This window comes from Oryzias latipes, chromosome 1 (genome assembly GCF_002234675.1).
Source record: "Oryzias latipes chromosome 1, ASM223467v1".
NCBI classification, from domain to species: Eukaryota; Metazoa; Chordata; class Actinopteri; order Beloniformes; family Adrianichthyidae; genus Oryzias; species Oryzias latipes.
Genome location: NC_019859.2, coordinates 8,714,834 through 8,727,800, shown reverse-complemented (window position 1 = coordinate 8,727,800; position 12,967 = coordinate 8,714,834). Strand labels below are relative to the sequence as shown.

At 39.0% G+C, this 12,967-nt stretch overlaps 1 protein-coding gene across 2 annotated transcripts; it reads right to left on the bottom strand.

Annotated features, from left to right (window-relative positions):
- Positions 1-142: 142 nt before the first annotated feature.
- LOC101169415 (UTP--glucose-1-phosphate uridylyltransferase) lies at positions 143-11,615 on the bottom strand. Of its 2 annotated transcripts, none has more exons than XM_011473219.3 (10): positions 11,382-11,615; positions 8,780-8,895; positions 7,734-7,841; positions 4,874-5,059; positions 4,666-4,799; positions 2,967-3,264; positions 2,692-2,889; positions 1,361-1,603; positions 1,119-1,223; positions 143-454 (listed from the first exon to the last, which is right to left on the bottom strand). In XM_011473219.3, the coding sequence occupies exons 2-10, from the start codon at positions 8,876-8,878 to the stop codon at positions 347-349; spliced, it is 1,479 nt and encodes a 492-aa protein (XP_011471521.1). In that variant the 5' UTR covers positions 8,879-8,895; positions 11,382-11,615; the 3' UTR covers positions 143-346. The 2 variants fall into 2 exon arrangements, with proteins under 2 accessions (XP_011471521.1, XP_004065721.1); XM_004065673.2 differs by lacking the exon at positions 11,382-11,615 and adding an exon at positions 9,258-9,435.
- Positions 11,616-12,967: the final 1,352 nt, after the last annotated feature.

The window sequence follows — 12,967 nt, the reverse complement described above, 5'->3', positions numbered from 1 at the left end:
TCTGTTTCTGTACCATCCAACTTTTATTTAGCTTTGAAATTTTGCATTAGATTTAGCAAACATGTTTATCTGAATTCCTTAACCCTTGTGCTCAATAGTTTAATTCTCAGGTGAATCCTGAACAAACCACAAGAGGCTCTGCTGACCCAGACTTCCTTCTTTATTAAAAAAGAGGCCACAGCAGCGATCAACCCAGTTTCCTTCTAAGGAGCTTCAGGTCTACAGAGAAGACATTAAAGACCCGACAGGCTGACCTTCTTACATTTAAACAGTCCTCAGAAGAATTCGAGTCTCTTCTTCGAGTGCTCGCGGTTTTGTTTCTGATGGCAGTTTTCTCTGGGGATCCTCAGTGGTCCAGGATCCGCAGGTTTCCTGAAACAATCTTGTTCTCCAGCACCGCTCCGGCGGGAATATCGATGCGGTCGCCATGATTTGCAATGATGATGACAGTACCCTAAAGGTGGAGAGGGGAAAAAAAATGATGATTTTGGCTGATTTTATGATTTGTCCAAGAAGATATTTCATTAATTTAAAAGAAAAAAAACTATGCAAGTGAGAAAGGGGGGGGAAAGACCTAGACTTTCTAAAAAGGACTTCTTTTGTACATTCTAAAATTTTGGAAGACTCGTGCTTCCAAGATGGTTCTGTAACAAAGTTTTAATTTGAAGATGGTTTGCCTCAGAATGAGCCATTTGTGAACCACCAACAGAAGAAAACTCTTCTAATTTAATTAATTCACAAACACTTAGCTAAAAAGCTAAAATGAGCTCAAATACAAGATTTAAAGTAGTTTAAGGTTTTTGCAAGAAGAAATCCATTACTTTACCACAAGGGGGCGACAAACGTATTCTTAGTTTACAATCTTCTGCCTAAAATTCATTTCAGTTATTTACTTTCAAATCTTCCTTTTTAAGTTTTCTGAAGGGTTTGAAACAATATTTAAAATTAGTTTTTGTTGGGGCATTTGGGTTAATCTAAAACAAACAAAAAAACATCAACATTATTGAAAAATATTCCTTCTAGTTTCAGCTGCTGCTTTGTATTTGAGTTCGTTTGGAAGCAGAGCTGACGGGCGGGAAACCTTTCGTTCACACGTGGATTCTTTCGGGGGCATTCACCTTCAGAGAGACGTTCTTCCCGAAGGTGACGTCTCCAGACACCGTGAGGTGGTCGAGCTCTAACATGTCTGGGATGTTTTCAAACCTCTTCAGAAACTCCTGGACCTGCAGAAGGAAACAAACACGCTCAGCATCATCTCCTGAAGGGATAAAGCTTCTCCCTTTTGACCTTCAAAACTCAAGATACTTTGTGACCCTGCCTGCTTCAAATCACCATGGCAACCAGCAGGGTTCAGGCTGACCTTGGTGAAGGAGCTCCCCAGCTTGACGTGTGGCGTGGTGAGGAACTCTCTCTTCTTGCTCATGGTAAGCGAGCCGGCGTCCAGGCTGTACAGGTTTGACATCACCAGCAGCAGGTCGGACGACGTTTTCACCGGCAGGAAGCGGCTGCGGGGAACGTTCACCCCCATGGCGTTTTTGAAGCTCTTGATGGCGGCGCCCACCGCTGTCTCGAGCTGGATGACATTCAGTCCGCCGTCCAACGTCTGCGGAGAGCGCAACCCGTTAACCCAAAGTGTCTTAAAAAAAAAGGAAAGTTCTTCGAAACTTTATTTAAAGTATTCGCACCAGAATTATTTTTAGTGCATTAGTCCTTATTTTCCACAGGCGAGGTATGAGAAAACATCCACTGACATGTTTGTTGTTTTTTTTGATACTTGAAACATTTATCAAATTTCTGAAGAAGCAACACCACTGTCTCAGCCTCATTGATCAATAAATCAAGATGGCTGCACCTCTGAAAACAGTTTTAATTCAAACATGTTCATCTAAATTAGCAGATTGTATCATTTCAATTACATTTTTCAGCAATACCAGCAGTAAAAGTTGTTACGTTAGTTAATTTTAAGGCTCAAACCAACCAATCAGAAATTCTTGTCATGTTGGTCTGTCGGTCACTGTGGTTTTTGTGTAAATTAGTTGGAACTTGTATTTCTCATCTCTAAAACAATGCCCATTCTAATGCATCAATGTATCATTTACTGTAGTCGTGGTAACCATTGGAGGCATATTAATTGGGAACGCTGGTTGCTAGGGTTATTTAAAATTTTACTTTGTTGTAAAGACACTAAAGTCAACACAAATATTTACCAGCTTCAGATGTGAAGAAAATGAAATGGTTGCAAAGGACCATCACCTTCATTAAGGAGGCCCGTTTTTAATTAATTCCCTTTTACATTTTAAAAATTTTCTTTTTGATGCCAAGAAGGCGATTTTTTTTTTTTTTTTTTTTTTTTGGGGTAGTATTTTTTTATTTAACAATCATTTAAATGTAAATTAAATTAAAAAATATATATATTTTAGATTTCAAAACATTTGTTAACTTTTTTTATCCAAGTAAAATAGTGTTTACCCTTGGAAAAGCTCAATTTTTTTAAGTATGCATCAGGAGAATAAAAGTATCTTGTGAAAAATGTCTGTAAAACAGGATTTTTCTGAAAGTAACCAGAGGGGAGGAGTGTGCCATGTGTTGACTTCCTTCTAAGCACAATAAAGGTTTTGAAAAAAAAAGATTTAAAAAAATGTTCTGTGTGATTTTGTTGGTAATGAATTTAGGTATTGGGACAGTTTCCACCTTGGGGTTGACGATGATCTCCATGTCCATGGCGTTCTTTTCCTGTAGCCTCTTAATGGCGGGCAGAGAGATCCACAGGTTGTTGGTGTTGAAGATCTTGAACTTGGTGACAGACTTGAATTCGTCCACGTGGGCCTTTGGGACCTGAGCGATCTCCAGAAGCCTCAGATGGTCCTCATACTGGATCAGAGTTCCACCCTGCACAGAGGAAAGCCTGAGCTTCCATCCACAATGGATTCTGTTTTCTGTTGGAAAACCAGGAGCTCTGCACTGACCTTTACGTCGGCACGGGTCTTGTCCGTGACCTCCATGATAAATTCGCAGCGCCTGTCGGCCGGCAGGCTCATCAGATGGTGGAGGATGAAGAGGTCGACCGTGGCTCCCAGGTTGTCGATGTTGGAAACAAAGATGTACTCTCTGCCTTCGGCGAGGAGTTTGTCTAGCAGTCCTGAATTGTGAAAGCTGGCGTAGATGTCTCCGTGACCCGGTGGGTACCAGGCCTCCGTGTTGGCGCCGTTCAGACCCATGCCCTTGGCAATCGGGAGCAGAGACTCCTTGTTGATCCTTGGATATCTGCACGAAAACAAACAAAAATCCTAATTTACCTCTGAAGTTCGGGTGAAGATCAGATGGAAGATCAATAATAAATAGGGATGTAATGATTCTTTTCACCGACGATTTAATTCCTATCATTATTTGTAGGTGCTGATTGGATTCATAGTTGATGATGGTTCCTTTTAATGATCACTAAAATGGATTCAGTACATCTTCATTCAAAACCTCAACCAGTACCTGTTACTGAACAGAGCAGGTGAAGTTTTCCAGGATTCCTTGTATTTCTTGCAAGATAATCAAATGTAAATAAATGTGTACAAACAAACAAGCAAACCAGAATTAATAAAAAAATCCATTCACGTTTTAGTTTCCAAAAGTTCAGCCTGCTGTTGATTTTCCACATCCAAATACGGTAATCCAAAGAGAAGATTATTTAAATATTCTACCACACTGTATGGTCACATGTCTTTGCTAAATTTAAAGTGTTTCCACACTTTGGACTGGAATGATGCACGGATCATTTTATGCTTTGTTTTGCTTTGTTTTTACGTTATATTAAAATAAACCTACTATACTTCAATCCAAATGGTATTTTCTAATATCAGTTAAATTAACCCTTGTGCTATCTTAGATGACCCCACCCTTACATTGACGTGTTCTCCCTACCATGACAAAGGTGGAAAGATTTCATGTAATCCATGGACAGCAGTGAGGTTCACTAATCATTGAAGAAAAAAGGTTCAGAGCACTGTCTAGTGGGTCTAGATGACCCAACTCCCAACGTTAAAGTGCCTAGGATAGCACAAGGGTTACATTAATTTCATTTTGAAATGATTTTAAATGGAATCGGTTGATTTTATTAACAACTTGTCTCAGACGGATTGATCTGGTTGGATCGTCGGAACGTAAATCTATTTGTTGATTAATCAAAATCATTACACCCTTAAGAATAAACCTAAATTCAAAGTGAATGGAACTTTATCAGCAGCATCCTTGTAACATTGGAGAGCTGGTTGACGCATATTGTGCAGAGCGAGTTTGCCTTTGGGACGTCACAGACAGTTCCTGCGTTTGTCAGAATTCTCCTATGTTCCTATGGTGTGTGGGAACAATTGTCCCAATACATTTTAAGTAAGTTTCCTTTGAAATCTGGATTTTTCTGTTTCCTCAGTGGCTCTTTTCTACCTAGAGAACCTTTTCAAATTGTTTTTTTTTGCTAGCTTTGGGCTTTGCATTTAGCTGTTTTTTTTTTTTTTAGTCTGCAGCCTGTTACAAAGTGATGCACGGGCTGGTTCCACTCCTAAAGAGACTTCAGCTGATTCTAAAAGCTGCTATAAGAGTTCTAATGATATTAAGAAGAGTTTCTCCAGTTTCTCACAGTAGCCCTTCAGGAAGTGATGACATGAATGTGTGTTGCACCTGCTCTGGTTGAAAGTGTGGATGTTGACTCGGTGGTGCGAGTACTTCTGCAGGATCTTCTTGGTGTCTTCGTCAGTGTTGAAGGAGTTCATGAGAACAAGCGGCACGTCTGTGTTGAACGTTTTGTTCAGATGCTGGAAGATCAGAGGAAAAAGTCTCACACGGGAGTTAAAAACACGACTCGTACTTGGTTTCTGTGTTTCTGCACCTCGATCTGCTGCACCGTCAGGTCCAGGAAGGTGTTTTCATTGCGGACGCTGATCAGGCTCTTGGGGCCCTTGCAGCCCATGCTGGTTCCAAGTCCTCCGTTCAGTTTGACCACCACCAGCTTGTTGAGACTGGTGGTGATGTCATCAGGGAGTCCTTTGGCCTTGATCCTGTCATAGGGCTGGATCTGATGGAGCATCAAAGAAAGCAGACTCAACATCATAGACACTTCCAAAAACCTGCTTTTTCTGCTCATATTTGACTCAGATGTGATCAATCTAAACACCGCAATGATTGCCTAACTTTTTTTTTAGTGGTTTGGTGAAACTTCTTTAATTCTAAGATATTTAAATAAAGTTGTAGTATTTATTTTTAGATGTTTTCATATTTAGTTTGCTCCTTAGGACACACAGAACCTGAAACATTTACTGAACACAGATGACCTGATCTTCTTCCTTTTCGGTGAAACTCTTTTTAGATTTTGTACTGAAAACGAGGCGCTTAAGTAAAAGAACTTCTCTTTAAAAACCCACTTTGGTGAAAATCGTGTTTTTGGTGTTTTTAGCATGTTCCTTTGGCATTTTTCTTGATGATAGAAGACATATCTGAAGAAAATTAAGCTTAACGTTGTTTTTTTAAATATTTCTTTATTCAAATCCTTTTGAATCAGGAGCAGATGAAAAATTGCTGTTTGATCCTATTTGTTAGGTCGAAAAAATACGCTGGGCGGGGCACAAGGGCGGGGCACAAGTGTCCTGTTCCGCTGCATTCGGATGCATCCACTTGTAGACAAATGGATCCATGTACGACTTTGCTTTCCTCGTCTGAACTGGAATCTGGCTCAAAACTGTACGGCTGCACAGCTCCAATATTGTTGAATATTTTTGTTGCACCGTTAGTGTTAGGTTTGGGGTTTGAGGGGCTGTAAGCTAGCAGGACAGTGCGTAAATGGAGAACTCTCAGTTTTGAGTGACAGGAAGGGGGGGGGGGGGGGTTGCACCACGCCAACGGTCCCACCTTCAACTCAGAGGTGAATTTCAAATGAACTGCTGCCGCTCTGCAGAAACTATGTCCTAGAAAACGACACAGGTTTTTGGATTTTGCCTTAAATCAGCATAATCATCACCACTAGGAAAGCTTTTACAATAGATCAAAGGATTATCGCAGTGAGACTGTAACTGCGTTTATGTTTAGTTTTTCTTCTGGTCTTGAAGGACGCTTTAGGGTTTATCTCTGGGCATGTGACACACGCGTGTTCCAGAAAGTAAAGCACACTTGAAGCGCAGTAGCAGAACCCCCACACCTCTGGAGACTCATACTAGACATCCATCTCAGAGTTGGCCTTAACTTCACCAGCATGTTTGAACTCAGGACACTTGGGATATCATATTTCATGTTCTTTGAACGCGGTCATGTGACACTGCAGAGCAGCTGAGAGGACTAGGGGGGCGTCTGCAGGAGACAAATGTCAGCGACGGTCCGACAGCTTTCGAATGCTGCAGCGGTCAGACTATTCTGGGTGGTAACCTTCGCTCTGCCGGGTATTTTTGCAGAGCTGCAGGAAGGAGGCGAGCGGTGTTGAGCAGTGCCGTCTGTCAGCTCTGGTTACAAACTTTAGTGACGACGTACGCTCTCCTGAATCATTTAAATAAAAAGTCATATGACGGAAAACATGGTTTGCACGTGCGCTCAGGTTTCTCTTGTCATGATTTCCTGAAGGGAAGCTGCTGCAGTTCACAGACCACAGAGAGATTTCATGAGGAGGGGGAAAAAAACGGGATGTTTTTGTTTGCAAACTTCAAGATTTTCTTTGTTTTCTGATCTAGAAAAATAATTGTTTACTCCCTTTTTATGTCTATTTTATATTGTTGTTGCTTTTAATCTGATGTGTCTTATGTATTTTCTTCAAATTTATGTCTAAATGTGAGTTTTTTGGGGGGGTTCGACAGCATGTTGATGAATAGTACTGCACAAATAAAAATGACTGATTGAATAAAACTGCTTAAATTAATAAGGTTTTTGCTATTTTATGTTTGTCTGAAGCACATAAATGTGTAAATTCTAAAACTATAAGACATGAAGGCAAACTGTATACAGAAAAATGTCAATTACCGTCTCTTTTCTTTCTCCAAAGGAGGCCACCATGTTTAACTTTTAACAAAACCGCCTCCTTTAAAAACAGTTTTCTGCTTTTTAGAGTTTAGTTTTTAACTGTTTTTAAGTAATCATCTCATATAAAAAAAGCTTATGACTACTTTTTAAGTTTCACTGCATCTTAATTATTCTTATTTTGTCCTTTGTGGCATAAAAATGGATTCATGTTAGTTCAGTTTGTGTTTCCTCAGACCTCCAAACTATATCGCAGCACTATTGTTATGTAACACCTTTTACACTAGAATCTCTAAGGGTCTATTTAACCCAACCAGAACCACAGGGACCAATAAATAAAATATGTAGCTATTTTTTTTGTGGAAATTAAACTCATGTTTGATGTTGATTTAATCCAGTATCAGTAAAACTAGAAAATTGGAAGCAGATCTTTTATTATTGCAGAGAATTTCTCTTTTCCTTTTTAACAGATGTGAAATGGATCCAAACGGTTTAGTAAGAAAACAAAGAAATAAAAGTGAAAAAGTTGGAGAATCGATTTTTAGTGGAAAACATCAGAATTTTTTTTACATAACTACATAACTACATAACTAGATTCAATTTTAAATCAGTGGAATTCTCTCCTTTTTGTTACATAACTCTGCAGCAAACTCAGTTCAACTCCGCTGCTCTGACGCCTGAACCGGGATCCGTGTTGACTCAGGGCCCCCCGGTGAAGCCCGGTAAACAGTGACGGGTTATCTGGCGCTTACCGAGTCCTCGGGTGGACGGTTGATTTTGGCCCAATTGACTGAGGGACCTTTGACCTGCAGGAATCTGTGGAAGAGCTTCTTGAAGCCGTCAAAGTCTTTCCTGGAGATCTGAAAGAGAAGGAGTCGGCCATCACTAGTTGCTGATGTTGAGCAAATAAATGGAACCATAAAAGCCCAAAAAATCCATTAACTACATTTCAGGTGACAGAACATCAGGGAAGGCTTGAAAAATCAATATATCAAATATAATCTTCAAGTATACTCCATCACCTTTAGTATAGACTAAGTATAAGTGTAGTACATTTATTTACTCCTTTTTGCTGAGGGTAAATTGAATCAGTAAAATTTTCCTAAATAAATAATGACTGGACTTTAACTCATCAGACTTCTTTGATCCAATGATGTAAAAATCTGGAGCAGAAAACATGATAATCGCAGACATCAACAAAAAGCAAAACAGACAGCCAAAAGCAAACAATTAAAATACTATTTTAAAATGATTTACTATATTATTTTATTTGAAAAGTATTATTTTTATATTTTTAGAGCATAAAACAAATATTGTGGCTGAAAAAGTTGTCTTTCTGGATATTTTGAGCAAATATTTCTCTAAATTATTAAAAAAATAATATTTAATGTATCCAAAGATGTCGAGATTCTGCTTGTCCTTTTAATTGTTTTTATTTCTTTTTGTTTTGCTCTTAAAAAAACCCTATTTGTGCTTCCTAGCTTTGTGCACTGATTTGCTGCATGTAAAGGTTGATCTCCAGTTTTCGGAGAAATCAGCCACTCAAATATTTACTCAGCACAAACGACAGACAAGCAGGCCAGTGGCATTTGTCCCAGTGAGTCCAGAGTCTCCAAACGGATGAAAAACAGTGTGGCCTTGATGAAAGCTGCAGGTTATTTTTAAAGCATTTATTCATTTGCTTTAAGGAAACAATTAAGGCTTAGACTTTATTCCAAAAGTGCTGAAAGCTCAATTCATGAGTTTATTCTCCCGGCTGGGACTTTCTCAGCCGGTTTCGGAGACGGCTCCCCCTCACCTCCGCTTCCTCCTTGTTGGCGGTGGCGAGCAGCGCCTCCAGCTCACGATGCATCGACTCCTCGTGCTGCTGGCGGAGCTTCTCCTGGAACTCTGTCATGGCTCCTCTGGCGAGATCTGGAAGCACACAGATGTAAGGTCAGAGTCCTGAGCGACATGTTGGAGGAAAGACAAGTATAATCTCCACGCTGTTGATGCACATCAGTGACTGGAACAGAGAGAGAAAGAACAGGTGTTAGGCGCTCGAACGCTGGGTTTCTATTCTTTTTTTTTGCAAGGTCTGATGGAATCTGAGAACTGCAGGACAATGCAGCTCCGTATCAATTACAACACGTGAAAATCAGATGAGCCTAGAGTCATTTCAGCGTTTAAAATAATGGTTACACGACCATTTAACCTTTTAAACGCAAACTCATCTTTCCTGCAATAATTCAAACTCAGATATTTGGTCACAGATCAACGCTGAAGGTGAAACTCACCTGCTACAGTCAGAGACATTTTGTCAAAGATCTGCGGTTTCAAAAGCTCAAACTCGGGTTACAAAGAGCAACGATGGTCCCAAAGCAGATTCCAGACTTGTCACTCACTGAACAACACTCGTCCTCCTCATCCTCAGCTCAGAGGAAGCCCGTGAGAATGCGGCTTCAGCCCTGAGCCGCAATGTGGACCCGCCCACAAACAGACAAACCAATCCCATGGAGCACGTGTGTGTGTTTGTTTCAGTCACAAAAACTACATTAGAACAATGCAATGAAGCATAAAAAGATTTTTAAAAATTCAACGCTACATACTAATTAGCTAGGGACAAATGGGGGAACGACAAAAGAAAAAAAAAACCTAAACTATGACAAAAATGCTGTACATTGTTTTAGAATAGAACAGAAAAGAACTTTAGGGAACCCACAAAGAGGAAATGACCTTGTTACCATAGATCTATTAAAAACAGCAGATTATAAATGACTCTAAAAATACACCTAAAAAAATAAAGTGGGTGAGATGTTTAAGTGTCTGACTGGCTCCTCAGTGCTCCCTTAGTCATGTTATGTAGAGCTAAACATGCCAAATGAGCAATAAAAACAGAAAAAATAAAAGGATAGAGCAGCACCAAAAAGTAACAAGAGGATGAGGAATTCTAAATAATGCATTAACAAATACAAATATTCTGAAGTAAGTCACCTAAAACTATTTAAAATGGCAAAATGCAGAGAAATATTTAATCGTGGTAAAAGATTCAAAATCAAGTACAAAAAAAAAAGATTTTTTTAAGTGCAGAAAAGCTGAAAAGAGCCAAACGATGCCAAAAAAATAATGACACATTTAATGTGAAGTTAAAAGGCAGACTGCTTAAGAAAACGGTGTGTTAAAATGTAAAATTAAGAGTTAAATGTGTGAAAACAGTGAAAGAGGCTAAGAAGGAGATAAATAAAGTAAAAAACAAAGTTTCTTGTTTTTAGTTTGGACAGTTTGATGTGATTTAAAAAGATAATAAAAATTAAGAAGACCAAAAAAATATATACCTCAAACAGAGTTTACTTTGAACCCTTGTGCTATCCTAGGCACTTTAGCATTGGGAGTTGGGTCATCTAGACCCACTAGACAGTGCTCTGAACCTTTTTTCTTCAATGATTTGTGATCTTCACTAGTGTCCATGGATTACATGAAATCTTTCCACCTTTATCCACCTTTGTCATGGTAGGGAGAACAGGTCAAGGTAAGGGTGGGGTCATAGGATGGCACAAGGGTTAATATTTTAGGACACATTATTGGGACAGAGAATGCTCAAAGAGAGATTATTATTTACATAAAATAAAACACACAAACAATGTAAATAACTATGGTATTACAATAAAAATAAATTGAAAGCTATATCTGTCTGGAAAATTGGCTGATGTTAGTTTTTAACCTTAATTTTAACCTTAATTGACAATAAAACTATACCATCATATGAATTCTTCTACTGAACATGGTTTATTTGTGTTATTTTTGTTTTTACATGGTTAAAACTCATCATCTTTTAAGAAGTTTTTAGATTCTGGGTGAAAGTTCAATATTTGGTGTGTTTATGTTAAGGGAAGGTCTTGTATTTTGGGCAAACCTGTGTAAACTTTAAACATGGGTGAGGTCCTGTGTACTTCTAATTTTGCATTTCTTGTTTTGAAATATTTGGAGAAAATAAATATTACTTCTAAAAACTGAAATTCTAGCAACTTTTGCGAACAAATTCTTATAAAAAATGTAGTTGTATACATTTTATCTGCACTGTTTTTATAGTAAACATGTTCCACTAAAATAAAAACAAAATGCAGTTTTGAAAATACAAAAACTCCTAAACTGCAATCAAAATAAGCAGTTTATCTAATATTTTTAGGCAAATTTGAGATTGTATAAATATTGTAACTCAAAAGCCTTTTTGAGAAGTAATTAGCTTTCATGCTTAATGACTGTTTGCAAAGTGCACAGAGACACGCGCTGAGCTGAGGAAGCTTCAACCATTAATGTCAGAAATATCCCAAATAATCTTGTTTTTTTACTCCATTAAGACGTAAACAAACAAAAATGATTGATAGAGCTTTACAGGACAAACTTCCACCAGTTTTACCCACCTGAACACACAGGCAAAATAACGGGACAGCCTAAAGAACCCGCCTCAGGACCCCACCGACAACCTGGGACGGGGCAGCGTGCCGCTCACTCCCGGTGGACTCAGCTACGGAACGAAACCGGGAAATAAAGTGAACCTAAACGGAGGAAACGCACTGAAACATCATCCCTGACCCCCCCGCGGCAGAGGGCACGTAGGTCCGGTCAACCGAGACCCCCACCTCCCGCAGGCAAGTGACGCTAAGGAGCTCACTCGACACAAGCAGCTGATTGGCTAAGAAACCTGTCAATCACCCAGCAGTTTGCCTGATCCACCTGTTACGCACGAGCCCTGTGTTTTGATCAAATCTTCAACACTAGAATAAATAATTAAATGAGAAAGTACAGGCTGTGGTTTGGGTTGAACTAAATTGTGTAAAAATCAAAATATTATCGCTAAAATTTTAAAAGGATTTTTATTAAAAACAGACCTGGTTAGGGTAACTTGGCTCAATGTTTCCTCCTTGTGGTCAAAAGCTGACACTACAAGACACAGATCGGCTCAAATAACTAATAACTCAAACATTTTCCCATTTTTAACCCTTATGCTATCTTAGATTACCCCACCCTTAATATGTCGTGTTATTCCTACCATGACAAAGGTGGATAAAGGTGGAAAAAGTTCATGTAATCCATGGACACCAGTGAAGATCACAAATCATTGAAGAAAAAAGGTTCAGCGCACTGTCTAGTGGGTCTAGATGACCCAACTCCCAATGTTAAAGTGCCTAGGATAGCACAAGGGTTAGGATGAAAAATAAAAAAAGCTAAACAAATTCGATAAAATAAACTATGATACTATTCAATTATATTTGGCCCACATATCAATACAAGAACTGTAATAATTCTGTAATATGGAACTAAAATTTGGTAAAGACTGACAGCTAAGTCTGTGTAACCCTTGTGCTATCCTAGGCACTTTGACATTGGGACTGAGGTCATCTAGACCCCCACAAGACAGTGCCCTGAACTTCTTTCTTCAATGATTTGTGATCTTCACTGGTTTTGTGGCGTTTTTGGCCAAAATCAGATGTGCAGCAAAACTTCTAAATCAATCCTTAACACAGAATCTTTTTGGTTCTAAAGCGTCTCCAGAAATAAAATAAATAAATACCTTTCTCGGAAGAGTATGGAGTAAGGAATCTGCCATAAAGACAAAGTTTTGTGCACAAATTAATACTTTGTGCACAACTTTGCAGAAAGATGTGAACATAACATTTAGTTTTATGTTTAACATGTCAGTCGATGTGGAGTAACCCCCTCCCTACTTCCCGTCATCCATCTGTTTGCACGTTCGCCAGCTAGCTTACAGTCCCTCACAACCCCAACCTAACATTAGCAGTGCTACAAAAATGGCGAGCAATATTGGAGCTATCCAGCTGTACAGTTTTGATCCAGATACCAGCTCAGACGGGGAAAACAAAGACGTTCATGGATCTAGTCGTCTAAGTGGATGCATCAGTTAAGTTTTAGTAGTTGTAGATTTTGAATGGCACTTGTTGCTTTCACATTTTTACTGGAAACATTGTGAAAATGTAACTTGTGAATC

Coding starts and splice junctions, on each gene's coding strand:
- LOC101169415 (XM_004065673.2), bottom strand. Junction 7,842..8,779: donor CCAACAAGGAGGAAGCGGAG/GTGAGGGGGAGC, acceptor CTTCTCTTTCAG/ATCTCCAGGAAAGACTTTGA. Junction 3,265..4,665: donor CACACTTTCAACCAGAGCAG/GTGCAACACACA, acceptor GTTTTCGTGCAG/ATATCCAAGGATCAACAAGG.